The sequence below is a fragment of the Seriola dumerili genome, unplaced genomic scaffold (assembly GCF_002260705.1).
Source record: "Seriola dumerili isolate Sdu_G_001 unplaced genomic scaffold, Sdu_1.0 BDQW01000050.1, whole genome shotgun sequence".
In the NCBI taxonomy this organism is placed as follows: Eukaryota; Metazoa; Chordata; class Actinopteri; order Carangiformes; family Carangidae; genus Seriola; species Seriola dumerili.
The window spans coordinates 2,900,915-2,916,345 of NW_019174305.1; the positions used below are offsets into that span (position 1 = coordinate 2,900,915).

Sequence of the window (15,431 nt, forward strand, 5' to 3'; positions counted from 1 at the left end):
GACAAAGTCTGTTGCGTGCAGGGCTGAGTGTACATGAAGGGCTGTTGTATTGAACTGTATTAGAACAGGTGCTCATGGTATTCTCACTGTGTTATATTCCAGTGCATATACAGTGTAAAGTGTCCGAGTGATGGCAGATTAGGATGCTCTCCAGTGTTGCATTCTTGTTTTCTAATTAGCTCTCAAGTCACAGTACTTTTATAACTTTATTTTGTTCCAGGTTTTAGGAAGAAAATTACAACATGTTCATCTGAAATGTTTCAGCTGATCATTTTAATTAGAGCAGAGCAAACTATATCAAAGCAGCTCTCTGCTGCACTAAAGCTGCATCACAAGATTAAAAGGTGGTTGTGATGATGCATCCTGATGTCTGCAAAAATGTTTTTCTGTCGCCACAACAAACAACACAACTAAATATTCATTCTCGTGCTGTAATTTGGTTCCTTTTGTGAATCCAATGCCTCATGGAAAACTTCGTCTGTGCGATGGCAAATATGGATTAAACATCCAATGAAGACAAAAAGCAGCTCACCAGGACACATAGCACCGATAATCTCCCCTGCATTTCATACTGATACACTGAGAGAAAATTGAACCATAATTATCTCTAAAATTGTCATCCACTGAATCCGTCTGGCAAGCAAATATTAGGTTTTCATGGTAGATGGCTACAAACTGATTTCTGACAATTGATAAAGATTGTGCTGAGGGGAGATTAGTGTGGAAAAAAATATCCCGCCGTCTCAGGAAGTTTTAACCTCATGTTTTGTGTTTAACAGCTGTATTGAAGTAAGAGGAGTATAAGATGAAAGCGTTACTGTCTGTGTCGCTGCAGGTGAGGTGTGCAGCTGTCTTCGCTCTGGGAACTTTTGTGGGAAATTCTGCTGAGAGGACGGACCACTCAACCACCATTGACCATAATGTGGCCATGATGCTGGCCCAGCTCATCAATGATGGCAGCCCTGTGGTCCGCAAGGTCACTGCAACACCCACTCACAAAACACTTACAGCTTCTGGTGTTATTATATGCAAATAGAAAGTATTACTACTGAACACAGTGGTAAGGAATGCGCTTTCCTTGCTGTGAATTGAGGACTGCTCCACTGCAGACCAGCAAAAACCAGTAATATGCTGGTGTGATCCAGAATATCAAATGCAGCAGAAAGACTTGGTATTAATTAATTCAATTCAATTCACTAGCAGAGATGTAATGGAGTTCTTAGAACATAGTTTGAAGGTGTAGTTCAAAGTTTTGGGAAATAAGTCCATTTATTTCTTTCTTTCTGAGAGTTGGATGAGAACACTGATAAAGCTCATGTCTGTGTCAAGTGCAGAGCTGCAACCAGGAAGTGATTATCTTAGTTCGGCATAAAGACTGGCAGAAAGGACAGAGCTGTTGTTTATGACTCCCTGTAAAACCACAACTTGTCATTTTTACATTTGTGTGTGAATTAACCAAACAAGATACAACAAAGTGAGTTTTAGAGGTGCTGCTTACCGTCTTTATGTCACCTCCTGTCTACAGCTCTGTACTCAATGTACAGACATGAGTGTTATCAGTCTTCTTAACTAACTCAACTTCTCTGGGTACAAAACAAAGCTGGAGGCAATGTGGTTAAAATGTTATTCATTTACATATTGTCTGGTCTGGGTCTGTACTTTAATTTCCTCATACTGGTAAGAGCAAGATCACCAAGGAGAGATAAACAGTGTATGGATTATGGATCCGTTGTTACTGTATACCTGGAAAAATCCCAATTGGCTTGGAAAAAAGTTTGAAAAAAACCACAGGAACTGAGTGATCACTGTTTGAAATGTGTCTGCGTGTATTTGACAGGAGCTGGTCGTAGCACTGAGTCACCTGGTGGTCCAGTACGAAAGCAACTTCTGTACAGTTGCCCTCCAGTTTATAGAGGAAGAGAAGAACTACACAGTGCCGTCACCAGCCAACACAGCAGGTACTGTAGACAGACACACACACTTTGAATCTGCAAACTGACTGGACTTTAGAACAAGCTGACGGAAACTGAAGTAGGCTGTGGAAGCAGATTAAGATTAAATCACTACATCACCCGTTAGTAGTGACCGTGTAAATCTTGGACATGTCTTTACAGTGTGGAGAGACCCAGCAGAAAACTAACTGGAAGTTGTTGTTTGGTTTTAATGAGTGTTGCTTTTTTTGCTTTTAATTTTCCAAGTTATATACAAAATATTATTCAGGCACACACACACACACACACACACACACACACCCTCTCACTCACACACACACACACACACACAAACACACAGAAAGAAAGCCTCAATTTACTACACACACCACATCTGCCCTCTGAACCCAATCCCTCCATCTCAAACAGGCTACAATATTATATTTAAAATGTAACATAATAAGCCACAGGAAATACATCATAAAGAGTAAAGATGTTGATACTACTCAGTCACAGGTGATCTTTCAACCACTTGGCAGGAGAAGGGGGGGTTTGAGTTTTTCAGCGAAATTCAAAACTCAGTTAAAGAAAATATTTGTAGACCAGGGAGAGGAGTCATGCTCTTGTTCAAGGATTTCAAGGACGTCCCATTGTGCTTTTGATATATCAATAGACAAACTAATTAATCTGGCAGTTAAACCCTTAGTTATTGTATTTAATGATAATAAATTTTCCAATCGAAGTAATTGGAGGCTTATATAAAAACTCTCAATAGTTTTCAATTGTTTTGAAGGTCGGTTTGAATAGTATTAAAAAGTTCTGAGTATTGAGAGAGGAGTACCTCCCTTGAATGAATCCACTCTGATCAGGAAGTGTTTTTCATTCTAACAGCTGATGCGCGTACTGTTTTTCTGTCCAGAGCCTGGTAACCTGACTCCAGTGAGGGACAGCCCGGCCATCCCACGCCTGCGATCGGTCAACTCCTACACCAACATCCGAGCTGCTACTACTGCCCGCAATCTGAACAAGAGCCTGCAGAACCTCAATCTCAATGAAGAGGGTAGGAGACAGTGCACTGACTAGGGAACGAATTAAGACAAAGAAGTGAGCTGAGTGTCGAAGCTATGAATCCAAGGAGAGACCAGTGGAAGATTTTTATCAGGTTTTCTTCCACTGCATCAGCTGTGGACTGTGGATGCAACTGACCTCAGGCTAACTTCCTCATTCTATCATTGCTATTCCTGAGTGCAGCTCAGTAAGCATTAATGAGAGGCTTCACAAGCAGCAGAGAGGTTGTGAGCAGTTTGCCAAACAGAGATAATAGTTCAGTTTGTGCAGTGTTGATATTCATCCCAACCCAGCTCTCACATGCACAAGTAAACAGAAAATTGTCATCATCCTTGTCATGATGCACCACTTACATCTGTGAGCGTTGTGGATAGATGCCAGAACACACACAGACCATTTACTACAACTGCACAGGTTAGTTGTATAACAAGCTTTATATAGTTTTCGGCTTCCAAAATTATGCTCCAGGACTTTGGCTCCTTACCAAACCAATCCACCATTACTTCACTATGTGATATCACTCCGTATAAAGTGACACTCACAGCATCAGGGGGTGAAGCAGTAGTACTCTGGGTATAGTGGGTTAAACTTTACCTAAATTAAGGTCTATTGTCGCCTCAGACTCCAGAAACTTTTGTGTGGCTCATGTCTCATTTTCAGTTACTTATTTTCGTGTATTCATCACAGGGTTCAAATTATCCTGCTTTTAGTTTTAGCACAGCTGAATCCAAGTTATCTATCATAGTACATGAAAGTAATTTCTTTTTGAAGAAACTTTGACCGTTATTATTCTATTAACTTAATGTTGGGTTCTGCTTTGTGGAGTTAAAGATATTGGCCACAGGTTTTGTAGCTGCTGCACAAACTACACTTCTAATCTTGGCCATGGTCCCTCTGCGTCACAGTCTAAAGGACAGTTCGTGGTTCCAGCTCTGTATGGATGCATGTGACGTGAATTTTCTTAATCTGCCCATGTCCACGAGGATGTGCGCAGACCCCTCTGTAGACTGTCCACATGACAAAACTCACCAACTGCACCAAAGTAAACTGGAGGCTTGTTTTGTTTTGCATGTTTATATACTGTATATTTCCCATACTTGGGCTTACAGATTCATTACCTCATAGTTCCACCCCAGCTTTCCACACCAACGTGATACAGACTCAGGAACCAGTGGGTCTTGCATTTTACTTAATATTTGTTTAATAATTTACCAAGAACAAGGGGAGTGGAAACAGGGACAACACACATGCTGCTGCGCTCCTTTGTCTCAGCTCAGCCCATATCAGTGCTTAAGAACTACAGGTCTCACTGTCTGCCTGTGGGAGCTGTCCATGGTGCTGAACTACAGGCCTGTTGAGAATGAGCTCAAAAAGTTGTAACAGGGAGGGTTTACACTGGGACACACTCGCTACTCTCATAGATGCCCAGCTAACTGAGCTGTTGTAGTATATTATGTTGTTTCCCTGTAGATCTATAACATCTCTTAAAACAATGGCTAGTTGCTACAAATGCAAACACTGAAAGATAACGAAACAAAGGAAAAACTTTAATGAAAAAGTGATATTTATACTTTTTTTTATTTTTTTACTTCACTAATCTGTGATTTAAACTAAATAAAAAAAATAAAATAAAATAAAATGTTAAAAGATGTATTGACTCACTCTTAGAGGGTTTTCTTCCAGTTCCAGTTCTCAGTTTATGTAGTAAAATGTAAAAGAGTTTAACAACCAAATCATAATGTTCAACTGAAATAAAACAATTTTGTTCCTAAACAGAATCATAATAATAATCACAAGCTTAATATTTAGCTAAATAATTTTGTTTATTATTGAGGCTATAATGACATGACCTGCTACCCAAACTTAGCTCTTCACTCCTGGTTGTCACTTCTCAGTGATTCAGACAGCCAAAGCTAACGGCCCGCCCTCTGTCTACCACTGCCAGCCTGAGTAATGCATAAGCCCTGAGTGGCACTAAATCACTGGCACTTGGTGAAGTGCATAACCTACTGCTGACACTATTTCTGATTCACACTCTCACTGCTTATTCCAATATGCAGTGGTGTTTATCATCAATAAGAGAAGAGCGTATTTCCATTCTCTACCAATCTCCATTTCCACATTTCAGCCCGCAGTCAGCGTGGAGAATGCATGGCGTTTGGGTTTGTATAAGTCAGAGTAATGTTTGGTGATAAGCAGAGCTACAGCAGGAGATGACTGAGCCTGACAGCTGAAATAAAGTTATGAGCAAGTTCTTGTGTTGGATTGTACCCTTCCAGTGTAAGGACTGCTTACACATCTCACACTTTATTTGTTTTTGATTGGGCTGTTGGCCTTGTTTTTGTCTTTTTACAACAATAATAACTGCAATAAAGATGTTTTATATAGCACTTTTTACAGCAGCTAAAGTGCTTTCTAAACAAAATAAGAGCCACTTCTTCTTCTGCTTCAGCCGGTATTGCATTTATAATGCTCATTTTTCCGCTGATTGGATCTAATGCTTTCATGTGTACGTGTTTGCCTTCATTCAGGTGGACCGGCGGCCTTCTCTCCTGGTAACCTGAGCACCAGCAGCAGCGCCAGCAGCACCCTGGGGAGCCCCGACAACGATGAATACATCCTGTCCTTCGAGACCATCGACAAAATGCGACGGGTCTCCTCGTATTCTTCGCTCAACTCCCTCATAGGTAATAGCTTGTCAGTTGGGCTGTAGCTTGACTGGGCCTATCTATGTGTTTCATTCCAAAATACTCTTTTTCTGCTGCTCATTCATGTTTTTCTAAATGTATAACTCCACTAGTTTTGGACATTAAGGTACATTTGCTAGTCATGATGAGGAGTGTACAGCCTGTGGAAACAGTTGTGTAACAGTAGAACAGTTGCAGCTCAGTGAAGTCTGTAGAAAAGTCTGTGTTACCAGCTGGGAACACTGAGTTTGGAAGACTTCAAATTAAAGACATCAAGTTATATGATGGGAAATGTATGATTTAGCTTCTTTCTTTTTTTTTAGTTTAGCCTATAAACGTCGGGATATCTTGTCCTCTGTTGCTTTTGTTTTTCGTGAAGTTTTTTTAGTCTGCCAACTTTATAAAGTATAACATTAAATTGCTGAAGTAGGCTTTAAAACAATACAAGTAAATCTGTCCTCTGAACCTGGACGAAAGGTGTGCTAATAAATATTTTTATATACAAAGGGTCAAATTACTATGTGTAATGCGAAAGTATTTGCTCATAATGACAAACCCACAGACAATTTACCTCCAAACTTTTCTGTTTTATAGTCTTTTAGCTCATGCTAAGTCTGCTTTGTGAGGGCTGGATGTTTAAACAGCCGAGTGTTTGCTAACATGTTATCCTTATCAACTTTATAATGCCTTAGTATGTCAAATGTGTGTGTGTAGAGTTCTGCCCCCAAGTGGCCAAAAAGCTAATTAATGCAGCTTTAAGTGAGACAGCAACCTTAATCAATTTTACCATTAAGCCCAAAGCCATTGTATAGAGGCTGTGTGGTTTTTGAAACTGTGAGGATCTTATTTTAGAATTAAACAGCTATTTTTTTATTAATTATGTCATCATAATATTGACTTTGCATTATGAGTCTGTTCTGTGAACAGTAAGCTAATTGCACATCTAGAGGTTGGTAGTGTCATCAGTGTGGATGCAGGCAGCAGCTGGGACAGTGTTACATGGTTCAACACACAGGAAATGCCATCTCATGAACAAACACTCCCATGACTACTTGAGAGAAAATGGGGGGGGGGGGGAAAATGACCAGGAGAATGTGATGGCGCCAGAGAGAGACCTCAGGCCATCCTTAGAGAGGGTGAAACCCCTCAGACAACAGCAGGGACAGAAGGAAAAGCTTCCAGTCTAAGAATAGAACGAGTGTGAAGAAGGTTTGCAGATGTGTAAAGGACAGTGGGGAGGGGGGTGGGTTAGACCTTGTGAGCCACCTGAGGCTGTTAAAGTGCCTTTCCTGGTACACTCACTCACCAGTGCTCTCATGTGATGGGCGGGCTCTACCAATGCATCCTGACAGCCAGTTTGTGTGCGAGCAGGAGTACCATTAACTCACTCCTCAGCCCCGCCCCCCCCTGGGAAAAAGGGAAAGTGAAACTGGGGAATCCCCTTTTTTCTTTCTGTTTGTTATTGTGGCATTTCAAGTTGCAAACTTCTTGTAATCTCCCAGCCCCCCTGTCACGCCCTACTTTGTGCTTTTCCTTTTTCTTTCCTTTTTCTGTTCTTTTTCCTTTTTTTTTCATTTCGGAAAACGAGTTGAAACAGAAAATCGAATGGAAACGTGAAACTGAGCCCTGGAGAACAGTGAATTTGACTTGGCATGAAAGTAGGTACAGGCACTATAATGAAATACCCTCTTCAGCATGTTTTCTTTGATTTGTTCCTTAAATGAATGGGACCTTATTTTAGGTGAACCTGGCTCAGTCAAGTTCTGCTCAGCCTCTTATTGGTCCTCTGAGGAAACAGCCCAATTTCCTCTGCTGTTAAATTTAACATTTAACACAATCTGTTGTGTAAATCTGGATGGAATCACACTCATGGACACGCTTTTTTAAGTCGTGTACACACTTTCGCTCTCTCACACAAAGTGCTAGCTAAAGGTGATGAAATATTTTGCCCGTCCTCTTTCCCTCCATGGTAGATGTGTCAGCTCATCTTATCAAATAATGCAGAGTAAATTAAAGTCAAACTAAAACTCTGCCCTATCAGCCAACTGCTCTAGTAGGATTTTTATTTTTAGGGCACAGCTACCATGGGACACCAACGCTTGGAAATGAATGTTTGATGAAATAAAAACAATAAAAACAGTCTGGCGCAACACTTCCTCTCATTACCCTTTTATCTGACAAATTTAGCATTCATTGTTCGATTAAACCTTTTTCAAGCTGCTTGTGGGCCATTAATACTGGCATGAGGTCCTCATGTAAACAGGTTAAAAGACATATTGGCCCCCTGCCCACTGAGCTGTGCCTCTGCCATGGCTGAAAAGAGCCCCAGCCTCCCCGCACGCGTGTTTATAACTCCCACATCGCATAGAGCTGCATGTATAAACAAGCAGGGAAGAGCAGATGAATTGAGTTTGGCAGCGATATTCAGGAGCATAAAGAAAAAGGTTGAAATACAGACTTGAGCTCAGATGTTGGCATTTACGTTCCTGTTGTCACTTAGATTCAGTTATCTAAGTCAGCAGAGGCTTCACTTGTCATTTTGACTCTTTTCATTGTTTACTCATTTGCTTCTGTCTTTTGTTTGGTTTGAAGTTGTTTTCATAAGAGCTTTGGGGTTTTGTTTTTCATCTCGCCTGGAAAATGTATTAACTTGTTTCTGTCTCTTTGGCATACATTCCCATCACATCCATGTTTTAACACTGCAAGCTAACAAAGAACATGTTAAGAGGTAAAGTGGTGTGATGATTATAATACAGCAGTTTAGAACATATTAAAACCATAAATGCTAAATGCAGCAGCTGCTGAACACTGGTCTGCAGGAAACCAGCAGGATAACACAACTGTGTGGGAGTCAGGGCAGAGTTTCACAAGTGATTTATTGATTTACATTCATTCTTTTCTGTATTTGTCTTTCCTGCTCACACTGTAATTTGTACAAATCCTACTATACTGTAGCAGCCTGGGCTGAATATTGAAGATATTTATATATTTGATAGTATTTTATAGAAGACATAAGAAGCGACTATATTCATTGTATTGAATATGCGTAATATCGGCAGGTTACCGTCTAAACTGACCACATTTGAACAGGAAAGCTGTGCAGTGCTTTCTCTCTTGCTAATTGGTGCACACACGGCCACTGTTGCAACGGCTGCCTTGTCGGTGCATGTCGCTATGCTCAGGCCTACCTCTCATAACTCAATGTTCCCAAAGCTCAGCCATTTGGCAAAAACTACGTCTGTCCCAGCCGTGAGTTCCCTTCTGAGAGGGTGTTTAGCACCAGTGGTAAGACTGCGACACGCCACAGGGCATCCCTGAAACCAGACGTTGTTGACAGGCTCGTGTTCCTGTCACAAAACCTGCAGAGACTAGAGAGGCACAGTGCACATCTGTTTTTCTTAAACTTATTTTATTTATGTGCAGAAACTATTTTTGTTTAAGTGCAAAGTTTTAATGTTGGAAAGCAACTGATCTTACTTTCAAGTTTGATAGACAGTATGCTGTGTTTTTGGTGTCACAAATACACACTGATACTTTTGCTAATTAGCACTAAATACAAAGTGCAGCTAAGTCTAAGGCAATGCTTTTAGTCTTGTTTATTAACCACTGTATTGAACAAATTGAAATTTTGACCTGATGATAGCACAGGATGGAAAGTTAACAGATCGATGTTTAGATATTTCATAGTATAATTAAACATTTCGACCCGCTGGTTGTGCTAGATGAAAGTTAGTAGATCACCAATATAATTAGGGATTAATCTTGTGAGGAACATGACTGTTCATAACAAATTTTGTACCAATTCACCTTGTACATGTCAAGTTATTTCCACTGAGTAAGTGAACATTTTTACCAGCTGATGCATTAGATGAAAATCCAGTGGCTCACCAAAGTCATCAAGAATGATCCTGTGATTTACTGTGCTTCCTCTTCTGTTCTACTACCCTCTTCGCCCGCTGTCGGGGCCACACATGAGGCCACAGTGAGCTCCCTAGAGCTTCACACTATTTGAGATGGATCTGCCCTCTTACAAAGCACATGGCCAAGCCATCACAGCCATTTGTACTCAGGGGACTTTAAGTAACTGTACCAAATTTCACCGTTATGTATCCAATAGTTATCGATATTTACTGCAAGTCAAAAGGAAGAGTGTAAAGCTCATTGTAACGCTCAGTCAAAGGTCAGGGCATCACTAAAGTCAGTAGGATTCATCCTCTGGGCACCATGAATGTCTGTACCTAATTTCTTCCTCCCAAGAGTTGATGAGATATTTTACTCTGGACTAAAATGCCAGTTAAAGGGGTTTACAGTAACACTGAGCCTAACTGAGACATTTTCTGTATCTGCAATGACATTTATATTTTGTCACATCAAGGGCTTAGATTCACTTCTACACTCTCCCATTTAAAGAGCATCACAGATATGATTTGGTGCCACTTACACTGTGAGCATCTCCCTGTTAAATATATTTAAAAATCCGCCTGATAGAGGAACTTCCTCTCTGCTTTCTAATGTACTGTTGCACTTTTATACCTGGACCATTTAAAGCTCCAAAAATCACTATGCAGTGTTAAAAATATTTATGTTATCTGCCAGATTGAGGAAGCCATAAAACAGTGATGCAGCGGTTCATTTGGCCAATAGTTAACATCTTTACTACTCTACATCCATTTCTCTCTGCACGAGTCTTCAAATGACGAGTCAGGACGAGGCCCTGGTGCAGCGGCCAGTGAGTGATATCCAGCGCCAGGTTCCCTCATGTGGACTACGTTGAGGCGGTGCAGTGGTAATTTGTGTGCGCCTGTAATGTAGCACAGCAGTTAAATGGGAGAGCAACATTATCACATTTATCAACAGGCTGTTTACTGCAGCAGCTAGCGCACTGGCTAGCTGTCACTAATCATACCCTGCCCCGCGGGCTACAGCCTGATCACCTCTTTAGCTCCCTCAACCACTTTTTCTCCCTCACTCGCTCTTTCCCTTTCTGTCCTTTCATCTCTTTCCCCTTCTCCCCCTTCCCTTTCCCTCTTTTTCTTTCTCTTTGTTCCTCCTTCAGCTCTTTTTGCCTTTTTGACCCATCTCTGACATACCTCACAGCACACAGAAATATCTTATTCCTCCTCGTCTTTTTTTTCTTTCCATCTTTACTCCTCATGTCCCCTCTGCTCCTCACCTTTTCCACATTCCTCCTTGTCCTGTGTCCTTTTATCCTTTTTTCTTCCCCTAGCTGTAGCCCTCCGTCCTTCTCCTATCCATTCTCAGAATCATCCCTTTATGTCTCCTATCTTTGAATCGGCACTCTCAGGAGAGGACTCTGAGCTTTAAGAAGGTCCAGGCTTCAGTCATTCTCACTTCCCCACAACACCCCAAGGAGATTGCAGATGCAGAGCTCTTGGAAAAGTGGGAAATAGGGCAAGGGTGTAGGGAGATGATAAAAAAAAAAAAAAGATATGAAATAAAAGGTAAAGTTTACAGGACCACCTGCATGGATGGAAAGATCGGTGAAGAAGGGAATAAGAGGGAGAAGCCAAAAAGTGGGAGCAAAATGAGAAACAGAAACAGTTGGAGACTGTTATCGCTCCGTGTCCCCACGGCGGACACAGAGGGAGAAGAGAAAGAAGACAGATTGAAACTGACAGACAAAGGGACATTTAAAGGGAGACAGCAGAAAAGGCGCAGCAGCAGTGACGGAGGCTCGGTGCACTGCAGAGGCAACATGCTGAAGGAAGTAAAAGCCCAAAATTAGGGGAGAATGTGTGGAGGACAAGGAGGTTGTTGCTAACACAAAGAGAAGTGTGACTGGCAGGTTGAGGCAAACAAACTGACATCAGGAAGAAGTGACTGAAGACGATGACAGGAGAGAGATGGAGAGGATGGTAAATGAGCAAACGGGCAGGAAGAGGAGGGTTAAAAGTCACAAGTGCAAATAATGATGAACTCGAGTGAAATTGAGGAAACCGTCACCTTTCATCACAAATGCTAAAGATAAGAAAAGATGAACAAAACCACCTGACAATCAGAGCGACGTCCTTCATTTGTATGTATGATAACAGCCACAGTTGATAGCAGTGAAGCGCCCATGGATGAGCAGAGCCAGCTGCTTGTAGTGTGTGTGTGTGTGTGTGAGAGTGTGTGTGTGTGTGTTAGTGTGAGAGAGTTGATTAACGATCTACATTACCTGACACTGGAGGTCATTTTCCCTCTGCCACCTCAACACATCCAACAACTGGAGGAGAGGAAAATGACCGGTGTGGGTAGCATGATGCTAATGAGATGATTGTGAATAACCATTTAGCAGTTAGCTCCGCTGTGGTAATGAACTTCGAAAGGAGTGATGAGTTACACCAGAGTGAGGCGTATGTGCTGATGGGTGTATTCATTTCCTGTATATATGTGTAAAACTTTGCCAATAAAATCCAGTTTTATTTACAAAATGTGTTAATCTGTTGAACCTCTTTGCTTTGTGTGTCTGTTCCAGGTGTGTCCTTCAACAGTGTTTACACTCAGATCTGGAGAGTGCTGCTGCATCTGGCCGCAGACCCGTTTCCTGAGGTGTCGGACCTGGCCATGAAGGTCCTTAACAGCATAGCGTACAAGGTATAGCTGTGTTTGAGTCTTTAAAGCGACTGCAGTTTGATTTTCAAAAAAAAACACATCTTAACCTTTACGCTAGAGATGCGCAGATCGACTCTGATGTCACCCGAATCTGCATGTATGCTTAAATAATCCACCCACCACCCACTCGAACAAATCAACTTAAAATTGCACCTGATCACACATTGCCATTATTTCTCAGTTGGATTTCACATATCCCAAATTACACATTACTGTGAAGTAGGCTGGTTTTAAATAAACAAACATTTATTAAGTTAAAATTGTCCTTTTCTGGTCAAATGAAAATAGCAACAAGTAGGCCACTTCTACAATAGCCTGAGCGCAGTCTGACATTTTAAATCTATTCAAACTACAATTCTGAATGTCACTGCTACTTCCCGAACACAAACAATTTAAAAGCTCATAATGTTTGGCCAAAGTAAATGATAAAATATGAGTTCAGTTCAGTCTAGTTTGTGCCCGATGAAAAATGAAGCTTAAAATAAGTTCACATTTCAGAGAGTATAATTAATGTTTTCTTCATACATTATATATTATTTCACCCACCCACAACTCATCAGCTGTTAATCAGAATGTTCATTTCTATGATCCGGCGCACAGATTAACCACTGTGCCCACCAATAACTGTGAACCGCAAATCACTACCCTACACAAATGCTCAAGGGATTACTGTTAGAGCTGTTTTACTCTTGTTGCTTACAATGTTGAGAACCCAAGATTTTACGCTCTTTTTTTTTTTTTTTTACTGCTACTACTGCACTCATTATAAGTCATTTTTAAGATGAGTATCAACTAATTTCCTAGAGTGTAATATAATGGGAGTCTTATAATAGGCTTATTTGTCTCTGTATGCGTTTGTCAGTTCTTTTTCACCACATGGTAATGCTGTGAAAAAGATCCGTTTCCAGCACACACACACACACACACACACACCCCACCCTCCTACTGGCATTTTCTCCCTCCAAAAGGCCATTACTTTTGTGCAAATGCAATTAAGGGCCAATGACTCCCGCAGGCCTGGCAGAGCAGAGCAGAGCAAAGAGGCTGCCGTAACTTAAGGAGCCATAATAACCACTATAGTGCACCACCCATCCTAACCCTGAGGCAAAATTTCTTGTGTTTCCCACCACCAACACCAATTGTCCCCTCAGTTACCTTCAGACAAGCAGCATCTCTGCAATAAGACTCCCTGCTGGGCTGCAATAAAAAACAACAGGACTTGATTTACAATATAACGCAATAGACTTCTCCTCTGCCGGCTAATGCACCGCACTGTCTGTGTGGCTCTGCAACACGCCTCTGTAGTATTAGTTTCTGTGTACCTGCAGACCTGAAGTCAGCTGAGCAAAAGAGTGGCGTCATATTCATTAAAATTAGTGCTCTGACAGCCAACATACGGGAGCAGATTTCCAGCCACAATATATCCCGAGGTTACGACTGCAACAGAAAGAGAGGCGATTTAATCACGCACTGCACCTGCCCCTGACCTGTGTTGCCTTCAATGGTCGTGTGGTGTGACTCTCACGACGAGGGGACACACTGACTTGAGTCAGACCTAATTGTGAAAAATGAGGACTTGACATAAGACTTAACTGCCTCAAGACTCGAATTGAAGCAAAAACATTGAGGCCTCTAGTTTTGACCAGTTAAATAAGATGGTATGATTAACACAGCTTTGAAAAGAAAATGTTCAAATGCCATGTCATTTCATTGGTCAGTTTTATTGACTAGAGACCTGAAATGCTCTCAGACTTGTAATTTTCAAATCAGGACTTGTGACTTGACTTGGGCTTCTGTTGATTGACTTAAGATTTGAGCTTATCTCCTGTGACTTGACCCTTGACTTGGAGTTATCGTGATCGACTTGAGACTTGACTTTTTTCAATTGATCACCTTCACAATATATAATAATATGATAATATATTAATAACGGGTATATGCTCTTTTATCATTTCAAGGAAACTAGTAGCTGTAATAACTACATAACAGAGGGCTTTTGAAAAATTATAATAAAGTGCTTAATTTTACAAAATTAAATAAAAAAATGTAGCTTGACTTTCCATTTTTCTTTTTTATGGTTAACTCCAAAACTGAGCTAACAGTCTCAGACATTTTTATAATAAATAATCTCAACACATCTTAACAACTGAACAGCTCTAACACGTCCTTATCTCTGTCTTTCCCGCTTCTAACCACTTATGTCTGCGTCGTCGTCTCCCACCGTGTGTGTATATCTCACTCACTGACTGCAGTCACAATGATTGGCGTAGCGGCGTCACATGAGCAGTGAGTGGCGTAAAGGCCAGAAAAACTGCGCCAGTTAAAATAAAGACACTTGGGTTTCTCTCAGTGGGCTCCATACTTGGCTTGAACTTTTCGCAAATTGACGTGAGACGTGGACTGATTGAAGCCTTAATTGTCTTGACTGACTTGAGACTTGACTTGGACTTTTTTCACTTCACTTGACTGTAATTTCCATCAACTCATTTAAGACTTGGCGTTAAACTATCTCTTTCAACTTGGGACTTGACCTGCATCCGCTGGCTTGAATCTTGACTTGAACTTGTCTTAAAAACATTTCTGCTGAACAGTACTGAACTAAATTAATCTGGGATGACATCACACACTTTGTTATGCCTTTGGTTATACACCTAAATCATAAGATGTGTGCCAATTCAGGGGATTTGAAGACCAATTGCGTCACAGTGGCATGTGGTAGCAGTGTCATCAAAGTTCATACAGTTATATTCTGGCATGAAAACACCAATAAAGGATCAAGCTCTACCTGTGCTGTCTGTACACCTGAGAAAAATGGTGCAGAACAGTCTGACATTTAAAAAGGAACGCCAACCTAAACACCTTTAAATGCCTTACTCTCTAAAATTAATGAGTTATCATGGATGGAGCTTGTTAGAAACGACTTAATCAGAGAGCATTCATCCCAGGTTCACAAGTGTTAACATCAGCCTAACTGGGAATTCAGCACTTTTAATTAGGATTTTAAATGTCAAATGTTATTGATTTGTAACAAAGCGAACAAGGTCAGCAGCTAATTAAAATTTACTTGCCTCTCAGATGATGAAACCTTTAAATGCTTTTTTAATAGCCCCCTCTTGCTGTGTGATGCTGG

At 41.0% G+C, this 15,431-nt stretch overlaps 1 protein-coding gene across 1 annotated transcript in view; it reads left to right on the forward strand.

The window, feature by feature from the left end:
* Positions 1-15,431, forward strand: part of rptor (regulatory associated protein of MTOR complex 1) — a 184,107-nt gene that overhangs the window by 137,783 nt on the left and 30,893 nt on the right. Inside the window, exons 18-22 of the mRNA XM_022739982.1 lie at positions 836-976; positions 1,838-1,958; positions 2,851-2,991; positions 5,531-5,686; positions 12,165-12,283. Coding sequence (XP_022595703.1) covers positions 836-976; positions 1,838-1,958; positions 2,851-2,991; positions 5,531-5,686; positions 12,165-12,283 — 678 coding nt within the window. The remainder of the gene's footprint in view (positions 1-835; positions 977-1,837; positions 1,959-2,850; positions 2,992-5,530; positions 5,687-12,164; positions 12,284-15,431) is intronic.